The 25,692-nt window shown below is 36.3% G+C and overlaps 1 protein-coding gene across 1 annotated transcript in view; it reads left to right on the top strand.

Moving 5' to 3' along the window:
• ATRNL1 (attractin like 1) overlaps positions 1–25,692 on the top strand; it is a 796,918-nt gene that overhangs the window by 685,836 nt on the left and 85,390 nt on the right. The window contains exon 28 of the mRNA XM_035029745.1: positions 10,529–10,643. Within this exon, the coding sequence (XP_034885636.1) occupies positions 10,529–10,643 (115 nt within the window). The remainder of the gene's footprint in view (positions 1–10,528; positions 10,644–25,692) is intronic.

The following is a 25,692-nucleotide window of genomic DNA, read 5'->3' on the forward strand; positions in this document are numbered from 1 at the left end:
TAAACCTCTGTGTGTGTGTGTGTGTGTGTGTGTGTGTGTGTGTGTAGTGAGAAATTTTGAACAGAGATCAAACATGGAGGCATTTCAACAAAGGAAAAAATATTTGGTACAATATGAAAATTAAGCTTACAATTGGAATACCTTTGGAATCTCAAGAGCAGCATACTGATTCTGTGAATATTATGTTTTATTCCTTTACCCATTCCCACATGTAATACTTTATTCTCTTTGAGTTTGCTTCTAATGCAGTTTAACCCTGGTTTTGACAGTGTCCATCAACTTAATTTCTTTTATTAATATGAATTCTTCTCTTAGTGAGTAAAGCTAGCTAATGTGTTTTTTCCTTTATCATTTCATGCAGAGCAAATAGTAAATTAGGAAGGAATATGATTTTCACTTTCATTTTTCCCAAGTGTAAACAATGAAATCAGAGAATCTGTGCTGGAGATCTGGAGTCTTGGTATTTGTTGATCCTATGGAATCAACGCCCTTCATTAGCTGTAAGCCAAGCCATTAGGCTGACTTAATTCTATGCTCAGTAAATTAATTCTATTTTCCTAATGTGACTAAAAACTAAATTTCATATCAATATAAACACTCATTAAACTGCAAATACCCAGGTGTGCAAGCTGTTGAAAAGACTCATTTTTATTTATAGATGGATTTTGATAAGAATAGCATTAAAAGTAGTTTAGTAGGGAAATGTTAGAGTGATTAATGTGCAGTTGTTTGCATTTTTAATATTTCACTCATATATCAGATTAGTATTTGTGCATACTGTCAGACTTTATTCTGTCCTTGTCAAAACACTTATTACTGCTGACAGGTATAACATATCCACATTAATCCTTAATTCCTTGATTCAATTTTCTAATTGTTTTTTTGGCATGCGATGATGGCCATTTAGTCTTATGTGATGTGTTCATCATATGGTATGATAATGTGCTTTAAAAATTAGACGTGTCATTTAAAGTAACTGAACAAGAAAAAAATGACTAAAGATTGGAAATTTCAAATTTCACTGTACTTAGATATTGGTATGTTACACATACTGGAGCTTGTCCATAAATCATAGTCACAGAATGTTAAAGGGACCCTAAAAATCATACAACCTATTTGTTCATTTTTCAGTTGGGGAAATTGACTTAGCAACATACCCAGTATCACACAAATACATGGTAGCAGAGTTGGTCCAAGAACTCAAATGTTCTGAACCCTGAGTCCCTGCCTCAGGAATGAGGCAGGTGCATGCATATGACTTTTAAAGTGATATCTTAAGTTCATTCCTACATTAATAGCCAGGCTGAAAGAATGAGATATTCTTAGTCTTCTTAAGCTGTATTTCTAGCAGTATCCTAAGGTGGTTAAAAACCAAGATACTAGAATCAGACAGATCTGAGTTTCAGTCTGTCCCTGGATCTGCCCCTCCCTCACTGTGTCACCCTGAGAATATTATCTGACCTTTCTGAATTTTAATTTCTTCGTCTTATAGAAAATAATGTAATAATGCATGTAAAATGCTTAGCATAGCACTTGAAACCTAGTTAAGTACTCAACAAATGTTAGTTAATATTATTTTTCAATGTTTTATGATCCCCTTAGTATCCATAATTTGGAGAAACTGAGTCATGCCTACCATGTGACAATTTCATTTATTCTTTAATTCACTCACTTATCATGTGAAAAATATACTCTCTTAGATGATATAGGTAAAGCAAAGGGGAATCCAACATGGTATCTGGCTTGGTGGAGCAGAAATCTAACAGAGACATATGACATACACATCAATAGCTAGAGTAAAAGACTGGGAGACGTAAGTCCCCAAAGGTGGCATAGGGACCATGCTTAGGCATTTCAAAGAGAGAGATGAGTGCAGGGACAAGAGGGATGAATAAGAAACTGGGCCTGTCCTCAAAGAGATTGTTCAGTGGATGATAGGGTATTTGTGAGTGTCATTCAAGGTGAAAAATGAGGAGGACCCTAAAAGGTACAATTAAAGAACTAAAGGGAGAGAGACTCAATACCTCAGACCAAGGAAGGATTCATGGATGAGTTGGATTTGGGGCTGAATGATTTTAGAAAAATTAGAGGCCTATAGGAAGGACCTCCTAGACAGTAGGGATATTATGAGTGAAGACAGCACACATTCCGGAAACCCTGGGCACTGCTGTTGAATAGTGAACACTTACATTGACTAAAACACAGAGCTTGTGCAGAATACAAGATGAGAAAAGATGACATTTGACAAGAGCATGGCAATCCTGAAATGCCATTTTGGACTTCACATTACAAAGATCACAAAGTGCCAGCTATCGACCATTTTGGCCCATAGATGTCTTCTTTTGACAGCAACAATTTTGAGATCTAATGTCTTTAAAGAGATCTTATACTTTCCAGTTCACTGTAGTACCCACTACTTTTTGTTGTCTTATTCTAGAAGTTAAGACAGTCTTCTTACCTACTATAGGCATTATGCATAATGGTTAGGCATACAAGCTCAGAAGATAGGTTACACTGTTCCAAACCATGGCTTTGTCATCTATTATGTCTACAACTCTAATTATGTTAAACTCTCTGAGCTTCAGTGTCATTATCTGTAAAATGGGAATAGTTCCTAGCTCATGGAGTAAGGTTAAACTCACGTAAGCATGTAGCACAGCACAAGGCATATTGTGAGCATTGAAGAAATGTTAGCTGTTATTAAATTACCCACCTGGGCCTTGAAGGAATTTGATTTGCAAACTTACTTTGAAAATAGTGAATGTTTTTGAGAAAGGAAACATCTTTTATTATTATTATTATTTATTTATTTATTTTTTTTTTTTAATCTTCTGAGGCCTAGTCCAAGGACATCAAATAATTCTGTTAAATCCTCAGCTGCTGGGGTGAGGGTTTTCAGTAATGGGGCTTCAGTGTGATTTCTGGAAGTGAATCACTCACTCATTTACTCTTTGAGCAGGCCAATGGAGGAAGGAACAAGTATGTAGCCCACTTTGCCCATTGGTATCTTCCAAGCATCCCATGATTCTTGCAGTAGCATTTTCCTAAGCTATGTCAAATGGTGGCCTCACTTTCAGAGTATTTCTTTTTCAGTCATTATAAATTTTAGGAACTGTCATCTTAAAAATCCTTATGATTCCAGAAGCTTCTCTGGTAACTTGCTTGTCTTTAATAGCTGACAAATGGAAAGAGATAACACAGAATTTTTGCCTCTAAAAACAAGAACTTGAAAGTATGAGTACAATAGTTTCAAAAACACTAGAGTGAACAAAACAAGTCTTTTTCACTCTAAAAGTGCTGTGTGCTTAATAAACAAGGACTACTAATTATATAACTGTCAATGATATTTTCTGGCACGGTCTAACACCAGCTTCTTGCAGTACAACAAATATGAAACTGCCTGGAAGTAAATCACAGTCTCTAAGTGCTATGGGCAAACAAACCCATGCCTTATCTCTTTCAAAGGCAGCCATGGAAAATGCATGATAAATTGCACAGTTCAGTGAACATGTTATGTCATTGTGAAATGATTTTGATTCATGGTTATGTATCTATTGCTAAACAACTGGCAAACCTCAAGGTATCAGAAATATCATTCATGGGGTTTTGCTGTTTTCTGCTGCAAAAATCAAGTGCTATAAAGTGGTTTTTTTTCCCTTTTTTATTTAAAATTCTTTATTGAAAGTGAGATTTCCTACAAATTCTTTGGAAATAATTTTTTAAATTATGTGAATTATTGCCAGAAAAGTCAAAGAGCTGTGCTAGTCATTAATATTTTTAACAAAATGAATTAATTCATATTTTTGCTAATATCCTTTTATTAAAATTTTATAGCCAAAATAGAAAAAGTTATAAGCCAGTTTGATTTTAAAACAGAATTATAAGCTCTTTTCATATAGTTTATCAATATAAAGAAATTTCTGAATGTTTTCTGTAAAATAGCAGCAGAATTAAGAGTAAGGAATTATTGAGGACGCTTTCACAGAAGTGGCTTTTATACAAGCATAATTCCTTTTCCATGGTCAAGATATTTTACTACACTCTTCATCTGTTGCTGATTCTCTGATGTTAAATAATTAAGTCATTTTCCACCCGAAATTTACAGTTCTTTTTTTACTAATTTTTCTCTCAGTTGGTGCTTTTGGCATTAGCATTTGATGTTTAAAACCTTATCTTCCAGTGTTAAAAACAGCAGAAAGGTAGCCTGACAACACAGTCAACTGATGTACTCTCAGATTGTTTCCTGTTTTTCTATATCCCCTAAACCAAGACCACTGTTTCTCAACTATTTGTTGTTGTTGTTTTGTTTTATTTTGTTGTAATCATAAACTTATTTTCTCCTCATTTTTGTAATCAAGTATTTTAACATGAATTTGGATATTTTGAATAGTTCCAAGTATTGCATTGAGAGCTTGAAAACAAAACAACAAAGAAAACCTTGCCTGATGGTAGAGAGGAGAAGTATTTCTTAAGTATATTAAAGAGGATTTTAATATTTCTGATATATCACCATTATCTTAGCCTGAATTCATTTTATTTTCTCTTAGTATATTTTACCCAATTGACCTTTACATATACTTTGCATTTATTAAATTAGAATAAATTTCAGAAGCCTAGAAATATGGTTCAAAACATTCATAGTATTTTTCTGTTAGCCTTGGAATATGACAAGCCTATTCTCTAAATATTTACATCATTGGAGAATATCTATGTACTTATGCTGATTTTGACTTAACATTTTCAAAAATAAGTCTGTTAAATTAAATGTAAGCTTGAAAGTGTAAAACCGTAGATCATGTAACTTGATGCAAGTATTGCAACATGGCTTACAGCATATTCCTGGAAGAATTTTATGCCCTTTACTTCTGCCATCATGGCCACTTTCACCTTTATATTGAAAACTCCCGAAATGTATCTGTATGAGGAAAATTTTTAAACATGAGATTTATGTTGCTATAAAGGAGAAATCCTTTATAATCATATAAAACTGTTGTCACCAGAAATTTCAGTCTAAGTTTTACATGAAAGGGGACATATTTTATCTTTAATGCCTCGTTAAACTTTCTGGAAACGGCTGTATTCTAAAATATTCTTGGTGAATGACTGCATATGTCTGTATTTCTTCTGAAAAGTTCAAATATGATCAACAAAAAACCCTGAACAAATCATTTGTTCTAATAATTAAACCAGTGGCATTTTTTTCTTCTATTTTGTCTTCATGCATAGATGTTGCTTTGACATGTCAGCCATGTCTCACTTGCAGTTTTTTCAGTGAGGTAGCCAAAATCACCTTTCCTATGCTAAAATGATATCCTCACTGTTTCAGAGGTGACATTGTATTTATACCTAAAGTCCTTGTGCACGTTTGGGTCCACACGTGTGTGCATAGAATGTGTGTGTTTGCACACCTGTGTGCTTGCACATGTATTTATGTACATGTGTGTGGGTGCATGTTTGTTTGTATATGCACACATATGATAAACTACATTGTGTGGTTAAGAGAATGGACTCAGGAGGCAGCCTGCCTGAGTATAAATCTCAGCCCTGCTCCTTCCTAGTTATATACATTTAAATAGGTAATTTTAACTTTGCTTCAGTGTTCTCACTGTAAGATTTAAATGAGTTAATATATGTAAAGAATTTTGAATATCTAATTCATAGTATAGTACTTAATACAATACTAGCTATTACTACTGTAATTATTATCATATTTTCATTTACTCTATTCCTAAGGTCATATTGTTTATACAAGTGTCTTAGTTGGTGATTATGACATACGTATTTCACTGAAGTGATATTGAAGATATGCTAACAAAATATTTTGGGTTGTGATCACTTAATTAGATAAACTGTATTGGGTAGTACATCATTGCTGGCAGGAAACAATTATGAGAAAGCAACAAAAGTTGCATAACTTTGTGGCGCACAGACTACCCATCAAATATAGTGACATGTATTCATTTATTCAAATGTAGGCCTACTGCACATCTCTTTTGTGCCAGGATTTGGTGTTAAAATGAAACATGGCACCATACAATCCAGCAGTCATACTCCTTGATATTTACTCCAAGGATTTGAGAACTTCTATCCACACAAAAACTTACTTGCTAAAAAGGGAACAGCATGAAGGGAACAACGGTGGATGGTAAACCTCTCTAAGTGTACTTTATTTTTTAGATCTGACCCTGAAGCCATATCAAAGTCTTAAAATTATAAAGCAATATTAAATAAAAATGGAAAGGGGAACAATCCCTCAAAACAATCAACCTCTGAATTCACAAACTTACCTAAATTGGGATGGAATCAGTGGCAAAACCACACAGAGAGGACCTATTTCAAGTGATTTTATTTTATTTTATTTTCCAAGTGATTTTAAACATGAAGTATTTAAACATGCAGTATATTCTTAGTAGGATCCTTAGGACAAAAAAATCCCCACAACTACAAAGAAATCAATTTTAATTAATTCTATTGTCACATATAATATAAAAAACTATATTTAAATTGTATTTTATGCTATAATAAAAGTAATTATCAGTATTACTAGGTATCAAGATTTTCAATCTAAGAGAAAAGAGATACAAAAACTCAAAGAAGTAGTAAAGGGGTGCCTGGGTGGCTCAGTTGGTTAAGCATCTACCTTCAGCTCAGGTCATGATCTCAGGGTCCTGGGACCAAGCCCCACATCAGGCTCCCTGCTCAGCGGGGAGTCTGCTTCTCCCTCTCCCTCTGCCTCTGCCCTTCTCCCCTGCTCGTGCTTTCTCTTTCGATCGTTCTCAAATAAATAAATAAAATAAAATAAAAAAATCAGTAGTAAAACTGCTGCGATCACAAGCAGAGAGCCACATTTTCCAAGGTCATGACCCTTCCCAAGGGCAATGATATGTAAGAACTGATCTTTGAGGGAGTATAAAGGCCAGGCCCTCTTGGCCCAACTTGATTGTTGAAAGATTATTCTGGCTCTAGGTCTCCTCTTGGCCCTGCATCTCAGTTCAGCCCTTTCCCTCTGTCTAATGAGGCTTCCTTCTTTTTCCTTCTACATTTTTTTTTTGACCATAAGAACCTCTGCTTGCTAACTCTATCTCCCACGGAGTCTGCTTCTTTGGAAATCCAATTTATGACACTGAGCTCTGTTGCCTAAAACTTCCTAGAAAAATGGCCAGCCCAGTAGCAATACCTCTTATGTCTGGAATTAATACCACTTCCCAGCAAGCTTCTTTAGAGAAATGTCTGATTATAGGTCTGGGACAGGTAAAAGACAAGGAAGCTATCAAAGGCTTTTGTGGTCATGTCAGCACTCAGGAGCCAATTTGAAGATATTCTCATTGGTCAAAGATAGTACAATTTGAACAATTAATAAAACTAAAAACAAAATTATAACAGCTATCAATTGAAACACATCAGAAATATTAAAAGTTATAAATTTATAATGATAATATGAATTTTCATGTTTGGAGGATGCTAGCAAATAGTTATTTTGCAAATTGATAAATAAAAGGAAATCAAGTATTTAGCCTACTTTTCCTGTAAAAGCTGTATAAAAACTCTCAGTAAACTAAGAATAGAGGGGAACCTCCTTAACTTGATGAAGAATATCTGCAAAAATCTTACAGCTAACATCATGCTTAATGGTGAGAAACTTGAAGCATTCCCACTAAAATCAGGCACAAGGTAAGGATGTCCCCTTCTCACCACTCCTTTTCAACACTGTACTGGAAGTTGTAGCTAATGCATTATGACAAGAAAAAGAAATAAAAGGTATACAGATTGGGATGCAAGAAATGAAACTATCTTTATTCACACATGACATGATTTTCTATGTAGAAAAATCCCAAAGAATCAACCAAAATACTTGTGGAATGATAAGCAATTATAGCAAGGTTGCAAGATACAAGGTTAAAATACAAGTCCATTTCTTTCCTACATACCAGCAATGAACAAGTAGAATTTAAAATTAAAGATATAATAGTATTTATACTACTACTCCTCAAAATGAAATACTTAGGTATAAATCTAACAAATATGTACAAGATCTGCATGAGAAAAACTACAAAACTCTGATGAATAAAATAAAAAAGATCTAAATAAAGATATTCTGTGTTCATGAATATGAATAATCAATATTGTCAAGATGTCAGTTCTTCCCAACCTGATCTATAGATTCAAAGCAGTCCCAATCAAAATACCAGCAGGTTATTTTATGAATATCTACGAACTGACTCTAAATTTTATATGGAGAGGCAAAAGACCCAGAACAGCCAACACAATATTGAAGTCGGGAGGCCAGACCCTACCCAACTTCAAGACTTACTATAAACCTACAGTAATCATGACAGTGTAGTATTGGTGAAAGAATAGACAATTAGATCAATGGAACAGAATAAAGTGCAGAAATAGATCCACATAAATATAGTCAATTGATCCTTGTCAGAGGATCAAATGCAATGCAATGAAGTAAAGATAGACTTTTTAAGAAACAGTTCTGGAACAATAGGACATCCAATGCAAAAAAATGAATCTAGATAGATACCTTATACCTTTCACAAAAATTAACTCAAAATGGATCATAGACCTAAATGTAAACTGCAAAACTATAAAAGTCCTAGACGATAACCTGGAAGAAAACCTGGATGACCTGGCATTTGGCAATGAATTTTGGATGCAAAACCAAAAGCACAATCTGTGAAAGAAATAATTACTAAGCTGGAATTCATCAAAATCAAAAACTTCTGCTCTTCAGAAGACAATATCAAGAGAATGGGAAGACAAACCACAAAGTGGGAGAAAATATTTGCAAGAGAGACATCTGATAAAAAACTGCTTTCCAGAATACACAAAGAACTCTTAAATCTCAACAATAAGAAACAAGAAAATTAAAAGTGGGCCAAAGACCTTAACAGATACCTCACCAAAGGAGACATGCAGAATAGTAAATAAGCGTATGAAAAGATGCTTTATATCACATATCATCAGAGGAAGTTCAAATTAAAACAGCAACAAGATGCCACTGCACACCTATTAGAATGGCCCAAATCTGGAACACTGACACCACCAAATGCTGGTGAAGAGGCAGAGCAAGAGGAGCTCTTATTCATTGATGGTGGTAATGCAAAATGGTACAGCCACTTTGGAAGACAGTTGATGGTTTCTTAAAGAACTAAACGTGCTTCTACTATATGATCCAGCAGTCACACTCCTTGATATTTACCCAGTGGAGTTGAAAACTTATATTCACACAAAAGCCTCCACATGTATGTTTATAGTAGCTTTGTTTATTTTATTTATTTATATTTTTAAAGAAAACACATGCAAGTGGTGGGGAGGGGCAGAGAGAGAGAGAATCTTAAGCAGGCTCCATGCCCAGTGTGGGACCCGATGTGGGGCTCAATCGTATGACCCTGAGATCATGACCTGAGCCAAAGTCAAGAGTTGGACACTTCACTGACTGAGCCACCCAGGTATTCCATATAGTAGCTTTATTTTTAATTGTGGAAATTTGGAAGCATCCAGGATGTCCTTCAGAAGGTGAATGGATAAATAAACTGTGGTACATCCAGACAATGGAGTGTTATTCAGCACTAAAAAGGAATGAAAAGACGTGGAGGAACCTTAAGTGCATATTTATTACTAAGTGAAAGAAGTCAACGTGAAAACGCTAAACTCTCTGATTCCAACTATATGACATTCTGGGAAAGGCAAAACTATAGAGCCAGTAAGAAGATCAGTGGTTGCCAGGGTTTGGGGTAGTGAGGAAGGGATGAATAGGTGGAGCACAGAGGATTTTTAGGCAGTGAATATACTTTGTATGATACTATGATGGTGGATATGTGTCATTTACATTTGTCCAAACCCATAGACTATAACACAAGAGTGAACCCTAATGTAAACTATGGACCTCTGATGAGTATGATGTGTCACTGAAGGTTCATCACTTGTAACAAATATACCTCTCAGGTGGGGGCAATTGATGATGTGGGAGGCTATGCATATGTTAGGGCAAAGTGTGTAGGGGAAATCTTGTACCTCCCTCTCACTTTTACTCTGAACCTAGAACTGCTCTAAAAAATAAAGTCTACATCACATGCATGTGATGTAATGAGCACTGGGTATTATATAAGACTGATGAATCACAGACCTGTACCTCTGAAACCAACAATACATTATATGTGAATTAAAAAAATAATCCTATAACAATTATTAAAAAAATAAAGTCTAAAAATTTTAAAAAATAAAGTCTATTAAAGAAATAAAACAAGCTAAAAATAGAACAGAGTACTTTTCAAAAATATGTGCCAATTTTTAACTCCCCAAGGAAAAAAAAAAGTCTTCTAAATGTTAATGACCACCACTACAAAAACACTATATTACTATGAGAAAATATTCAATTGAACTATTAAAAAATGAGACATTGTGTGTCCCCATACACCTAGGAGTGTACAGTTTAGCTGACTGAAGCATGGGTAGGAGAAAAGTAAAATAGCAATGTCCTGTCAATTATGTGAATTTAAAATTGGGTTTTCTTTTTCAGGGAGCACCCAAACCCATAGCCATTGAACCATGTGCCGGGAACAGAGCTGCTGTTCTGACTGTTTTCCTTTGTCTACCACGAGGATCATCAGGTGCCCCTCCTCCTGGACAGTCAGGTAAGATGAATGTGGAGCCATCAGCAGTTAAGCAAAACATACAGACTAAACAGAAGAAATAAACAATACTACCAAGCAGCACAGTGAGGATATTTACATGGTTCTACTGTGAAGCATGGTAGAATTTATTAGAATGCAAACTTTTACCAAAATATCTAGAAATCTGCATTGCTATAAATTCAGATTTGCCAGTGTTTCTCTTAAAACTACATGTTAAATATGTATGTATGTTTGTGTAATATACGTGTGTATGTATATTCAAACACACCCCAATTTGTTGTAACTACGGTGAGAAATCTCACTAGCATGGCAAGTTTTTGACCCTTTCGGGATGCTTATTTTTTCCCAGTATGTGTGTCATATGGGATGCCAAAATTATAAATGTGATTAGAAGTTTGCTTCATAATTATGGAACCAAATTAAGGAGTTTATTTGCACGTTTGGAATGTGTAGTATGTCAGAGGATGATAGCTTGATGCCACCATCTCAGTATATTTAATATATGCTCTTGTTATCAGACCAGACAGCTGGAGCTCATGGGCCAGGGAATCCTCCCCCTCAGATGGCACAACCAACATTTGCCTCTGATTCTCCTTTTCCTACATGAACATCATATTTTGAATTTGGGGGTAACTGTATGTGTCCTATTAGAGGTCTTCTCATTGCTGTGATGTTGTCCACATTGTACACACACACAATGTTGAGTATAACTTGTAATTAAATCACAAACCATGCTTATTTCTCTCTTTTTACATATTCCATTCCATTTACTTACAATGTGTAATTTTTCCATCTCCGATTATTTGCTCTATCCAACTCTTCTGAAATGGATGCTTTTTGAGGGTAAGGGTAATTTCAAATCTGTCTTTCTTTTCAATTCCCCTTAAGCAAAATGTGCCAGAGATCTGGCAAGTTCTCAATAACAGTAGTTGATACTGAACTCACCGCCCTGATTATTTTATCTTTTCTTGGTTCCCTAGCTAGCTTTGACGTTGCTCCTCACTTTCTTGATTTGTATCCATCCTGACACAAAAATGGAAGCTACATTACTTTATACCCTATAAATTTTAGATATACATGTAACAAGAGTTTTTCCCATATGGAGACAGAGGGTTTCCATCACTTAAAAATGATTTGTCATTTATGGTACCTGATGATATCTTGTTGCAGGAATTTCTACACAAAGTTTATTTGTAGATGTTTATTCAAAGAAATAAACATTCTCTACTTTCTCATATGTTGAGTGAATGAATGCCTTGCTCTTCTTTCAGAACCACCAAGGTAAATATAAATGGGATGCAGCAAGTAGAATAGTTTGGCACAGGTCAGATAAGATGGATAATTATAGGTACTGTGCCCAGCTAATGGAAGTATTGTTTTAGGGCTGGGATGATTTCCAAAACAAACACTTCACTAATGAAAACAAGTCTGTATGATATACACCAAGGTTCTGCTAGATCCTTGACAAGATGACGTACAGATGGGCAGAGTGAAGGCAACTGCCAATACTCTGTCCCTTTAACCTCTGAAATCTTTTTGACTGATTTGAAAGAACCAAGTAGCAGTGTGGACAATTACCTCAGCTGTGTTCGATTGCAGATGCATTATGATGACTAACGATAATGCTATCTTAGATGTGCATAGTGCTTTACTCTTTACAAAGTGTTTTCTTATTTTTCACATTTGATTCTCATGACAAGCCTGTGCAATCAGTATTATAAAACTCACTTTGTAAATGAGGGAATTGAGGCATAGAAATCTCTATGGAGATTTCTCAACACTCAAACACTCAAGGAATAATTAGGAAACTACTAGAGTATAGAGAAAAAAAAAATACTGATAGCTAACATGCCAGGTAATTTTTCCTGATGATTATTAGCAGAGAGCTTATTTGTCTATAATCCATAGCCCATGTCTTCACAAAGCCCAACATTTGGGGGAGTCCTGAAAATGTCTATAGAGTTGATAAAGGTAGACAAAACCTTGAGTTAACTTACCATACTTTTTCAGAGCCTGTAGATTGAACTATGTTGAATATGTGTGTGCATAATTCAGGATGAGCTTGTTCTTTGTTTTTTAAAAAAAACTAATAAATGTTTTCTAGGTATTTTTCTAGGATTAAGAATAGTCTTTGAGTCTACTTCAAAATACAATATTATCTGCTGTCTGCAGTCTACTTTGAAATGCATCAGAAACATTGTATTGATGTATGGATAGTAGGATGGGGTGGATGGACAGATATATTATAAAGCAAGTAAAGTAATGTTAATGGTAGAATCTAGGTGGTGGGAATACCATCGTTAAAATTCTTTCCGCTTTGCTGCATGTTTGAAATTTTTATAGTAAGATGTTGGGAAATAAAAAACAAACAAACAAACAAAAACCTCCTGACTTCACTGCAACCAAACAAAAAATAAATTTAAAAAAACAGGTACTGTTTGTAGAGAGAAATTTTCTAATGTTCACGTCTCAGTTTTCCCTGAATAAGGCAAATACTGACACCAACGTACAAATTAAACAACTTATTTTTTTACTCTTCATCAGGATACTTGGTATGTATACAGCCAATTAAAACTTAACATAGTACCATCCACTGCTTGAGAAGAAATGCATTCCAGTGATCACTCGAGAACCATATTGGCTCTTGGAAAGGAAATTTTGACATTGGTTATCTCATTTCTAGAGTTTGGTTTATCTCATATCTTTGCAAGAAGTCCATATATGTGCCTGTGCTTATCCCAGTGCCCTACACACAGAAAGCAGTTCAAAAACACTTTTCATGATGATGGTGATAGAGAAGGAGCTTCATGGATCGACTCCTGACCCCATCCCTACTATGGGATGAACATGGTGCTGGGAGCCTTCTCCTGGCCCTTGAGCGACTTATGCTCCAGATATTAGCATACCTATTCAATGACTAATAAGTCTTATTTATTAGATTAAAAGTTCTCTTGCAGTCCTTAGCCCAGTCCCAATATTTTTTACAAGGCCCTTTTTTGAAATGTAGCTTTCCAAATGTTCAGTGATGCTTTTCCTAAGGCACTCTTCATTACCATGAATAAAAGCCCTGAAGACAAGGATAAGTCTGGGGATAAAAAGAAGGTGGAAGCATCTGAGGAGCATGGTGGTCTCTCTGAAACTGAATGTCAGCACTGACAAATAAATGATTCACAGATACACAAGTGCTAGTTTTTTAGCCATCTCTTTTGAGCAGCAGCTAGTAATTTTTTTAATTTAAAATATGACATTGTCTTTGGAGTTTATTTTCTTTCCACCAGAAAGTGTTTTAGGAATTCTTAGCAAGTAATAAGGGTCTAAAATGTGTGAAGTCCTTTCCATGGCTTTCATCTTAACAGAGGTCAAAAGAAAAACTGCAGATTCATCCATCAGATTACCCCATGCACTAATCTTTTTTTTTTTTTTTTTAATGTAATGCATTTAGGTGTTTGTGAGAAATTCTTCCTCTTGGTGGCTTAGAAGAGTAAAAGCAAAAGATATTAAATAGGTTTTTTGGCATTCCTGAAGCTGGACTAATTAGATTCCCAGCTCCCCCACCCCGTAAACCTGTTGCTTCATTACTCTATCCTTTGTGAGAAACTCCTGCCAACCATGCCAGACTGTTCGGGTTAATGTGGGATTTCTGCTGTTGACATTTGTACACTCTACACCACTTTCTCTACTGACCTCAAAATGGTTGAAAGACTGACATTCCCATGAAAACAGGGCCCATCAAGTAATTGCTGCATGACACTAAACAACCAGGCATGTCTCCAATCACCTTGGATGGCAAGGTCCTCAAGCGTTTCAGAGTCACATTAAGATGAAATGTGGACAAAGTAAATAGAGCTCTTCAAAAGCCTAAATTGAAAATGATAATGATTGCTGTAACTCTGTGATGGAAGATTATGGATTTCGTAGTTTATGGATTCTCACTAATAAGAAGCAAATTAAGTCTTCCCACTGGATTAAAAATCCCAGGGACCCAGATGTCCACAGCCAAAAAAGGAGCTATGTGCTTCGACTAAAAGTAGGATTTTGCCCTGATCTTGCCGCACATTTGATTGAGTCTAACATTACCAAAAAGAATACTGTAGAAAGTCTAAGGTTTTGAATCTTTTTTTCTTTAGGCTTGGAAGTTTTGGCAGGATGACCAGATTATTTTGAAAAATCTATAATATTGTGTAATGTTTAAAATGATAGTCTACTCACAGTGTCATGGATAATGATGACACAAAAGAGACCTTGGTTTAATTAAATGAAAAAGAGGTGGGAGAAAGGGAACTAGTAATTCTGAGCATTGTATCGGGTGCTTTCCATACAGTCATTGGTTTAACCTTCTTAATGATTCTGGAAAGTAGCTATTACTATCCCACAGCACCAGTGAAAAGTAGGTCTTTGCAGTCCCAGAGATAGATTGGGTCTGCAGGTTCTCAGTGTGGGACTCTTTTCCTCTGAAGCCAGTTTTTAAAGCTAATTCACATTTTCCAGAAGCTTCTGAGTTTTCCTGTCCCTTAGGACTCTATTTTCCTTCCATAACTTTGCCACTGTATCTTCACACTTGTTGAAAAACACCTGTTGATCTAATCTTAGCACTCTCTCTGTTAGAGGTGGCTGGAAAAAGAAATTAAACTACTGAACCATATCAAGGCTTCGTTATCAAAAATCTGGCATGGTAGTTACTTTTAACCTCAAATCCAAATATTATTTACATGCACCATATGTATCTTCATAAAGAAGAAACAAGGAAGGGGCATTTCATGGCAAAATAAACTATAAAATTAGGCAGAGAACCCAGGTAACAACAAAGAACAAATACCTGAGATTATTGTTAATAAATATGACTCTGTCAAAAACACACCTACTATTAAAAAGGCCCACAGATCAATAGTAGGAAATAATTTTATCCTCTATCCAAAATATTGTTATATAGTTATTGTGAATCTTCTCGTACTACCTTTATTAATTTGAGAAATATTTAAATGCGTCTGCTACATGCCAGGCACTGTATGTACGGTAGTGAAAAAAACAGCAAGTTCCTGTCCCTATAGGGGTTACGGCCTATGTGGAGATAAACACAAAATAAATAGTCACACAAATAAACCCATAATGACAAATTGTGTTAGGTGCTATGGACATAGAGTAGACAGTGCTTAAAGAGAGAGTTATACAGTCACTAAGCTTAATATCATTCTAAGGGAGTAACAAAATGACAGTCATTCAAATGCCCTTTCCTCCGTTCTCACTTGCCACCATGTCTCCGTCCTGCTTGACAGTTGAATAGTCCCCACCTCGCCTCTCCAGCTTCTGGAAACTCTCCCCTCTGGTGTGCCTTGATCTACCTCAGGCACCTACTTAGAGATGATGGACGTAGAGCACCTCCCCTCTGTTCTTGGTCTCCCTCATCTGCCTGGAATCCTTTAGCCAACCTCTCATCCTTCTCCACCCAGTCCCTCGAGGGTCGTGCCCTCTCCACTCACAGGGGAGCTGACTCCTAACTCTGGATCTCCAGCCAACCCTGCTCACCTATTAAGCACCAGCATCACAACCTGGATTTGCTGCTCTTTAAGCATAATGTCACTCTTCCTTGACTCTCTCCCTGTTACCACCGCCTACTTCCCTACTGTTTTTGTACAGTTCATTTCAGAGTGGCTCAAGTTTGAAATCCTGGAGTTGCTTGTCTTCTCTCTTTCTCCCATTTTACATGCAAATAATCACAGAGCTCTGTAGATTTTACCCCTTTGGCAGATAGAGCAGACATCTTGTTTTTGCCGTTCTTCCTGTCTCCAGTTTTCATCTGGGCACTGGCTGCTGTCACTGGACTTCTGCCAAAAGAGAGCACAATTCTAATCATCTCATTCTCTTCCTCATAAGCCTTTGCTGGCACTTTATTGCTTATTGAAGTGAGTCCAGACATTTAGTCTGGAGTGTGAGGTCCTCCTCAACCTCTCTTCAGCATTCTTTCGGGTTTGGCGTCAACCCACAGAATCCTTGCCAACGCCCACCTGCAGAGCACCACAAACGAGTCCACCCTTGGGCAGTTATTTTAACCTTTTGGACCCTCAGTTCTCTCATCTATAAAATAAGGAAGGTGACCACATGGTATATTTTTATGATGGCTGCCAGGCCTGTAATTCCACATGTATGTTTCTTCCTATGATTCCATGAGTGTCCGTGTGTTGTTTGGCATATACACTGTTGTTCCTCATGCTTGAGATGTGCTCTCCCTCTTAGCTGCCTGTTCCCAAAGCCCAGTTCAAAAGCCAGTTCCTTTTCCATGAAGCCTTCAGTTTCTTCCATATAAACATGACCTCACTCTCCTTGAAGTCCCATAGGATTTACTGGTTCAATTCTTTACCACCTCCTAAAATGTATCAGAGTCACTGTGTACTTTCCTTAACTTTCTTCCCAGGTAGTAAGCTCTTGGAGGGCAGTGGCTGGGTCTTATTTTGTCTTTGAATCCCCAGCTGCTAACAAGGTTTTGGTACTTAGTAGTTGCTTGATAAATACTTAATTGATGAATAAAATTAATTATCCTTAAATGATAGAACTTCCTCACCAAAAAATATGTAGAAAGAACGTGTGTGTATATATATATATATATATATAAAATACAAATGCACAATTTACTAGTTATAATTTTACTTCAGGCCCATAATCTCTGATAGACTGGATTTTGTGTATTTATGATTCGTGTAGGATTCACGTTACCTATCTTGAGGACTAAAATCAAGCTCAACATTGTACCTTTGATGAAAAATATTAATACTTAGGTTGCTTAGATTTAAGGTTCAAGGAAAATCAGAATATTAGGGGAATATGACACAAACAATAAGGCACTTTATATTTCCAATGTAGCATGTACTAAACCTATCATAAACTTATTTTATTTTTATGATTTGAACATTGATTCCTTTTTTGGATAATAATTTTTACAAAACCATGTTATTTCAGTTTCAAAGAGCACAACTAGGTTCCACCCTTTATGACAAGAAAAATAATTTTGAATCTTATGGAATAAGATATTACATATTAATTAAGATATATAAGATACAACATATTAGTTATAGTCAGGACAGATAACTTCACAAAATACTTTTGGCAAATAAAAAGTATCAATTGCTGTTGTATTTATTATTAACACATATCATTTGTTGTGACTCTGCTCTATGTTCATTACCATTCTTTGAATTATCATATAATATAATAAATATATATATATATAATATGACCTTTCTTTCACAGATGAGAAAAATAAACTCCTGGAGGTTAAGTCACTTTCCTGTAATCACAGAGTAAATAAGTTATTGAGCCAGAATTTAAAACCAGAAAATCTCACACTATAATGCTCTATCCAAATCCTTTTTCCCCCCCATGACGATAGCAGAGAGTGGGGTTGGTTATGGTCAAAGGCCATTAGCTATATGCTTTGAGGGATAGTGCAAGCTTTTTCTTTCCCTGCCCAGTGTCTCTGTGAAGTGACATGGCCATGGTCCTCCCATTTGAGATTTTAATTTTTATCTTGTGCCATTAATTGAGAGAAATTGATTAGTGTGCAAAAGGAACAAAGAAGAAAATAAGAACAAGAAACATGAAGAATAGTGAACATGGCTAATTAAACATGCTGTAGAAGTGAGTGAAACAGCCTGGAAGTTAACTCAAATACTCTCAAGATAGAGCAATTAGAAACAAACTCACATGGAAAGTCAGAATTTATGGACATGAAAAATGAGACCCCCATCGGTTCTCGGCCTTTTGGCTAAGATCAAGTGAAAAATGAGACCCCCAGCACCGAAAGCATGGCCAAGACATTTTCTTTTCTTTTCTCCCCACCTACCACTCTGTTCAGGTATTTCTAGAATTGACTGGTAAATAATCACTGTGGTCAAAGAGAAAAATAGGAAAAAGTAAGCAAATCAACAAATCAACTTACAAAGCCAGAGGGGAAAATCAAAATTTGTCTGGAGTAAGTAAGCTGCCTTCAAAGCAACAAAACAACAAAATACGAATTTTGCAGGTATGAATAAAATTTAAAGCCTAAGTCAGCCTGCTAGTATTTCCTATGCTGGCTGACACCATGGTCTCTATATAAAACTTCCAATTAGTAAGATGTTTCACTTTTAATTGGCCATGAATTAAGTAGTCCTGCTTTACATACATTTAGGGGAATTTGGCAGAAGGCCACCTGCCTTTAACAAAGATAGATGGGTAATCCTGAATGTCAGAGAATTTTAGAAGTTTTGGAGCTTTAGAAATGGACTTAGAAACCATCTACTTCTATCCTGCCTATTGAAAAAGAAAGGAAGGAAGGAAGGAAGGAAGGAAGGAAGGAAGGAAGGAAGGAAGGAAGGAAGGAAGGAAGAAAGGAAGGGAGGAAGAAAGGAAAAGAGAAAAAAAGAAGCCTGGAGACCCAGAGATAGGGAGAGATTTGTGAAGCTTGTAGCTCAGTGGGAACTAGAACCAAGGTCTCTGGATCTCTCGTGGAAGGAGGGAATTTAACCCGACCTCATGTTTACTATGCCATGTTGTAAAGTCTGATAAGAAAAGACCACAATAATAATCCCCTTTTGCCAGAAGGCAGGACTGCGTACCTTTTACCAGGGCCCAGAAATGGCAGACAGATATGAATTCCCTAGATCCAAAAAGGAAAATTAAATGGCTTGAGAAAATATGTCTCCTTACCAGCAAACTGATAAACTGCTAAGAAAATGTGGGTCGAGGGCCCTGGGAATTTCTTCTTTGCACATAAACATTTTTCTGGTGACCACTCCAAAGGGCCAGTCGTTCCTTAGCAAATTCATTTGGAAGGAGTATATTCAAGTTTTGATTAAAAATTCCATGTTATACTGATAGCTGATTTAATCTCCTATCATTTACTATAAAATGGTGCCACAAGACCTACCAAAGGCATCTTTGAGTGTGACTTCCCCTTCATTCTTAATGAACAGCCCAGTGGAGGAGCCAGAACTAATGGTAGTAGTGTTGTAACTCTAAAAAAGGTAAACATTGATTATAACAACATTAACCACTTAAGGCCAGAATCATCTTTCTTCAAGGACTTGTAGGGAAAGAGTTAATGGTCCTCTGCAAAGTGAATAAGTTGCCTCCTTTTATCCACAGTATTACTTGCCGATGAGCATAGCCCATGTAAGTTGGGTCTACATCCATAACTGATGGGCAGCAAGTTCAGGGTGGTCATGCAGATAAAACATTGGCAAAACTTAAGAAAGAGCTCATCCTCTTCTTTAAGAGCATGACTCCAAAGAAGTAGTTTGAGGAGTTCTACTTGACGCCTGGAGTTATCATTTAGAAGCCTTGGAGGAATAAATGAATTCTTGCCCCATGAACCTGCTGACGTAATTTGAACAGAACGTTGAAGGCCCTAAAAGTCTGGATGCAGTGACCATACATTCAGTTCCATTTATTCAACAAACCAGGCAAGGATCATCAAATCAATAACATGACTGTGCCATCTGCTTTCTCCTTGCTCACCATCATAATGAAAAATGACTCCTTAAGTCTTCTGCAAGGCAATTAGCTCTGAATGTAGAGCTGTAATGGAGAGAGGCTGAATCACATTTGTATTCAAAACTTTACTGGTAAAATGGAAAGGAAACTGTTGTCCATATTAATAGATACATAAAATGTATAAATGGGGTAATTCAGTATTACTCTATTTATGCATAATATTATACAATTGCAGAAACACAGAGATAGGAAGGGCACTGAAATGACATCTGGCTCATCCAATGGCTTGCAGCAACAGCTGTTGACCCTGTCCAGAATCATCTTGGACAGACAGACTGTTTCTAAAGACTTTCCCAAAAGGCATGCCCATAACTTCTGGGACTAATTCGTTCTGTTATTTAGCAGTCTTCACTGCAATTTGATCCTATTTTCTTTTGTTCTCTCTCTCTCTCTTTTTTTTTTTTTTTTGTTCTCATCCCTCCAGAAATAGAGAACAGCTGATCGTGTTCCTTATAATAATCCATCACATGGTAGAAGGCAGTTTTGAGATCACATCCCAGGTCAGGTTCAACACACTGCTCCCAGTCCTCTATCCGTGCCTTGTAAAGCCTATGTCTTCCAGCTTGGGTCACCTCGTGGCTCTCAGAATGTCCTTCAACCTTCCCAAAGGTCATTGGCTTGAGAATTGTGGAATAGAAAGAGATTCTAGAGATGGTTCTGTCCCTTTGTTCAAAAGATGAGGAAACTGAAGTTCACCTGAACAGACTTCCTTAGTGCCCATCGTTCTAGAGCCCAGGTGGCTCTCTCTGGCTTTAGTTTCATTGTGCCTTAGTGCTAACATCTCTTTTAAAACCAGCTGCCTTGCCTTGCTGGTTACTTTCCCTGCGCAGTTCAGTAGGACCTCTCTGTCCCTTCCTGATCCTTTCTGCCATTCTGCATCTTGCATTTATACCTACTGTTTTTCTTGCACAAGAAGAGGGAGCAGTTCATTTCAGTTAGTTTCTCTGATGTTTCAAGGTCATTTTTGAAGTTTAATCCCATTATTCTAAGCTCCATTCTCATGCCCTATGCCCATTTGTGTTATCTACAAATATGAGATTTTAGGGAGATATGAAATACTTCACATTGCTGGATGCTAAAGTGATTTTAAAAATACACTTTGATGTTATAGATACACCACACCCCTGTCCTGAGCATGTACTAGTCCTTCTGCCTGAACTATCCTCCAACACACACCAACACCCACACCTCCCCTTCCAATAAGAGAATGTCATTTCAAGGGTCACCTCCTCTGTGAAACCTGTTTCCATCCTCAGTCCACTCCTTTGTTTTTTATTTATTACTATAACATTTTTATTACAGTGTCTCTATTTTACCCAGACAAGCTAAGGGCAGGGGTTTTCCCCTTATTTATCACTATATCTCCAGGGGCTAAGTGGTGCCTAGAACATAATAGAAACTCAGTACATGTGCTTAATTATTTTACTCCTTTCTCTTATTCATTTGTCCTTATTGGTGCTAACTTCCCAGAGTCCACCTCTTAAGCTCACTGCAAATTTTTAACTGCATTTTCTCATGTACTTGTTATAGACGCCTTACTATAAATTAATTCTATATGTTTCTCGTTTTAAAAAATGAAAAAAAAAAAAAACCCTCCCTAATCTCTGGCCTAAAATTTGGTTTTTGAAATAGGATCAAAAACTTTACTGAGGTTCAATCACCTGTTTCTTCATTGCTGACTAGGGCTATTGTTTCAGCCCCTTCTAAAGGGCTATTTGTCTAAAGTCATGTTAGTCATTTTGCAATATGTGGTCTTTTCCCCTACATTTAACAGGTTTCTTTGGGTCTTTGAGTATTTTTTTTCATATATAAAAATCTTACTTTGATGATTTGGTCATTCATAAGACCATTGTTTAACCGTATCTAAGACCTTTTTTCTTTTCTTAAAAATGAATGTTTCCTAGGCTTCTCTTCGTTCTGGGTGCTTTAAGCAGGATCAGAGTCCCTACTCCTTTTCTTGGTGGCCTAGGAGTAAGTCACCAGACCCTGCTTCTGCTGCTTGACCATCCTTTTACAGTCTGCTCTGATTCTTGCTTGGCTACGTGGCCTCTATATCCTTTGTTGTGGGTTTTTAGATCACAGCTGTTCTTCAAGACTGAGATTTTTCAAACACTTTGAGTCTCTCTATTTTTATATTTGTTACTAGCCTTTTCTCTTATATGTTAAAACAAGTCAATCTTTTTAAACCTGTCTTACGCTTGCTGCATTACAGATTATGTTCTATTTCCCTTTATATCTCCAGGGGTCACTTTAGTCTTTGCATTAATGTTTTTCACTTTCCCCAACACTTCAAAATCATCCTTGTTTCCTAGTCTCCTTAGGTGACTGAAAGTCTTGTCAGGACACTCCAGAGTCCCATTTTAGCTTTTTGTACACCTCTTTTCTGTCCATCTGAGCTTTACCTCAACTTCCTTTTTCCTCTGCTTTACAAGTATTTCTAAGATTACAAGTATTCTCACCTATCATGTGGTGAGAATTAGAAAGTATGACAACACATTGCTCATGAAAATGCAAACTGGTACAGCCCCCTTGGAGGGGAATTTGGCAATAAATATCTAACAAAACTACACTTGCACTCTTTTGACCCAGCAATCCCATTCATAGGAATATACCCTAAAATATACTTCCAGTAATATGACAATACATGGGCATTCATTTCAGCATTGTTTTTAATCACATAATATTGGGAACAACTTAAATGAGAATACATAGGAAAGTAATAAAAATAAATTATAGTACATCCACAAATAGAGTACAATGCATCTGTGAAAAAAAAAAGATGAGAAAGATCTCTATAAACTGATATGAAATTATTTCCAGGATATGTTATTAAGTGAGAAACATAAGTGCAAAATACTATCTAGAGTATGCTATCTTTCATATAAGAAATAAGGAAATTTTAAAAAATATACAGATATCTACTCAATTTTTCAGATTACAAGAAACATAAAACAAAAACTAATGAGATTATTTACCTACAGGGAGTGGGATGGAAATGGAATATGAAAATGGAGGCATAGGAGAGGGGGTATAGGAATGAGGGATGAGGGGGGAGTGACACTTCTTTGAGTACCTTTTTATATATTGCTAGAAACATTGTAGTGTTTCACATACCCAATAAATGAACAAAGAAAATCAAGATATGGGGAACCCAAAATGGAAGACAAAACATAAAAAATGAACCTAAATGTATTCCAAGTGAATAACATACCTGCACAGAGGGAATAGGAAAGAAAAGAACAGCCTAAGTAAGTTGACAAAATAATATTTTGACCGTGTGCTATAAGGCTAAAGCAAACAGAACCATATGCAAACATTACAGTATAGTTAGTGCATTTGCTTCTTTGGAAATGGTGGTGGGGGGCGTGGGTTTGCAATGCTGACACTAGGTCTATCCTAGTGTTAAACAGGTTAAATACATTATGGATCATGAGAATTGGGTTTCTCACTATCAGAGGAAAAAAGATACATCTAGGGGGATAGTGAGAAGAGTAGAATGAGTTCTATGGTACTGGATTGGAATGAGAAGCATCAGCAAGAGCTTATTCACATATATGTAGATATATATAGAAATGCAGATGTGTGTGTGGGGGTTAGAGTACATATGTATGTTTCTTCACTGTGTCCCCTGAGAGGGCCTGGAAGCAGGATAACCTCAGTAGCAATGAACACTCTTAGTTCACATCTCTGGGTCTCCTAACAACAGTCTACAATAAAAGGAACCAGAGCTTTCCAGAGAAATGGTTGACTCCAAGGCCAGGAAAGGAAAATGCAAGATGAGCTTGGGACAGCTTATGGTTTCAGTGTTCAAAAGTTAAATGTTCAAAAAGTTATGAAGACATGTTGGAAAGAAATAGAAGCCCACTTGAAGGAACAACCATCTGCCAAACCTGGAACAACGAACAACAGAATAAATACATATACCACTGGATTATGACTCAAAGAATAAATTAAATGCCCATGAGTCCATACTAACATACGTAAAAAATTGAATAAGTTAATAAGTGGCAGAGAAAGGCCGGCTCTTCCTTACAGTAGAATTCTAGTTAATGGATATGTAAAGAATAAGAAAGATACAAAAGTCATCTTAGACAAATACCACAGTGGTAATTACTGCAGGCAAGAACAACTGATGGAGTCTAAAATTAATGGGAGAAAATATAATGTAAAACAGCACATTCGCGAAGTCTCAAAAGTATCTTCCCACAAGACATTTATTAATTACAAAGGGGGAAATAGTAAGTTTATAGTAGAAAAATGTAGCAGACATGACCTTATCCAAATGATCAGGGTTATAATACCATCAGTAATAAAACATGAAGAAATCGTACACCCCCTGATATGTTGCCCTAAAAGACCAAAACATCACTTCTGTTCTTGTAAATGCATAAGACTAATGTAATTATGAGGAAAGATCAGAACAAATCCAAACTGAGGAAGAGTCTATAAAACAAACTGACAAAACTCTTCAAAAGTGTCAAGGTTATGAAAGACAAAGAAGGAGTGAAGAATTAACACTAATTAGAGGCTAATGACGTCTGCATGCAATCAGATCCTGAATTAAATCCTGGAGCAGAAATAAAACATTAGTGGGAAAGGTAGTGAAATTCAAATAAAGCCTATAGATGACTCAATAATACTATATCAGTGTTCATTTTCTGGTTCTGATAATTATACTGTGATTGTATAAAATAGTATCAGTGGAAGCCAGGTAAAGGGCAAATCAGAACTCTGTACTCCTTTGTAACTTTTCTGTAAGTCTAAAATTATTTTAACGTGAAAAGTTAGTAAAATGTATTTTTCAGGACTCTTCTGCACATGGGTCATATTCCAGAAGTTAACCCATAGACATGCCACTCATTCAAGTTGGAATATCTGTCCTTGTGACTTTCAGTTTGGGGCTCAAATTTTGAAAGTACTGTTTTCCCTGTCCGTGGTCTCTCCCAATCAGCAACCACGTGGGTTTTCTGTGTCTCAGTTTCAGCTGCTCAGGGGAACGGTTGCCACAGTCTTTGAAGTTATTCCTCAGAATTTCCAAAGTGAATCTTTATGTAACACGTAGTTTATATTAAGGCATACCATCCCAAACATGCCTCCAAATTTGGTGAAAAAATATCTAGCCATTATTATGTGATATGTTAACATATAAATAAAAACATATCTTAACTTATAATAACTAAATAACAACATTAGATATAACCACAACTTACTGAGCACCTGCCATGTATAGTCACTATCCCAGGTGCTTTATGTATATGAAACCATTTAATTTTCTGACTATAACCCATGGGTGGAATTATCTCTATTTTACAGCTAAAGTAACCATGCTTCAGAAAGATTATTTTACTTGACAAAATGTTTTACTTGCTGAAGATTTTAGAGCAAGCAAGTTGTAGAGCTGGTTTTAAAGCCTGGTCTATGTGCCTCGTATGCTGAGCTTATTGTTGAAGTCTCTGAGGCCACATCTGCCAGGCCACTTGTTCACATATTAAAGGCGTTGAAAAAGAGCAAATATTACAAATGC

The sequence above is a fragment of the Mirounga leonina genome, unplaced genomic scaffold (assembly GCF_011800145.1).
Source record: "Mirounga leonina isolate KUSES-001 unplaced genomic scaffold, KU_Mleo_1.0 Mir_114, whole genome shotgun sequence".
NCBI classification, from domain to species: Eukaryota; Metazoa; Chordata; class Mammalia; order Carnivora; family Phocidae; genus Mirounga; species Mirounga leonina.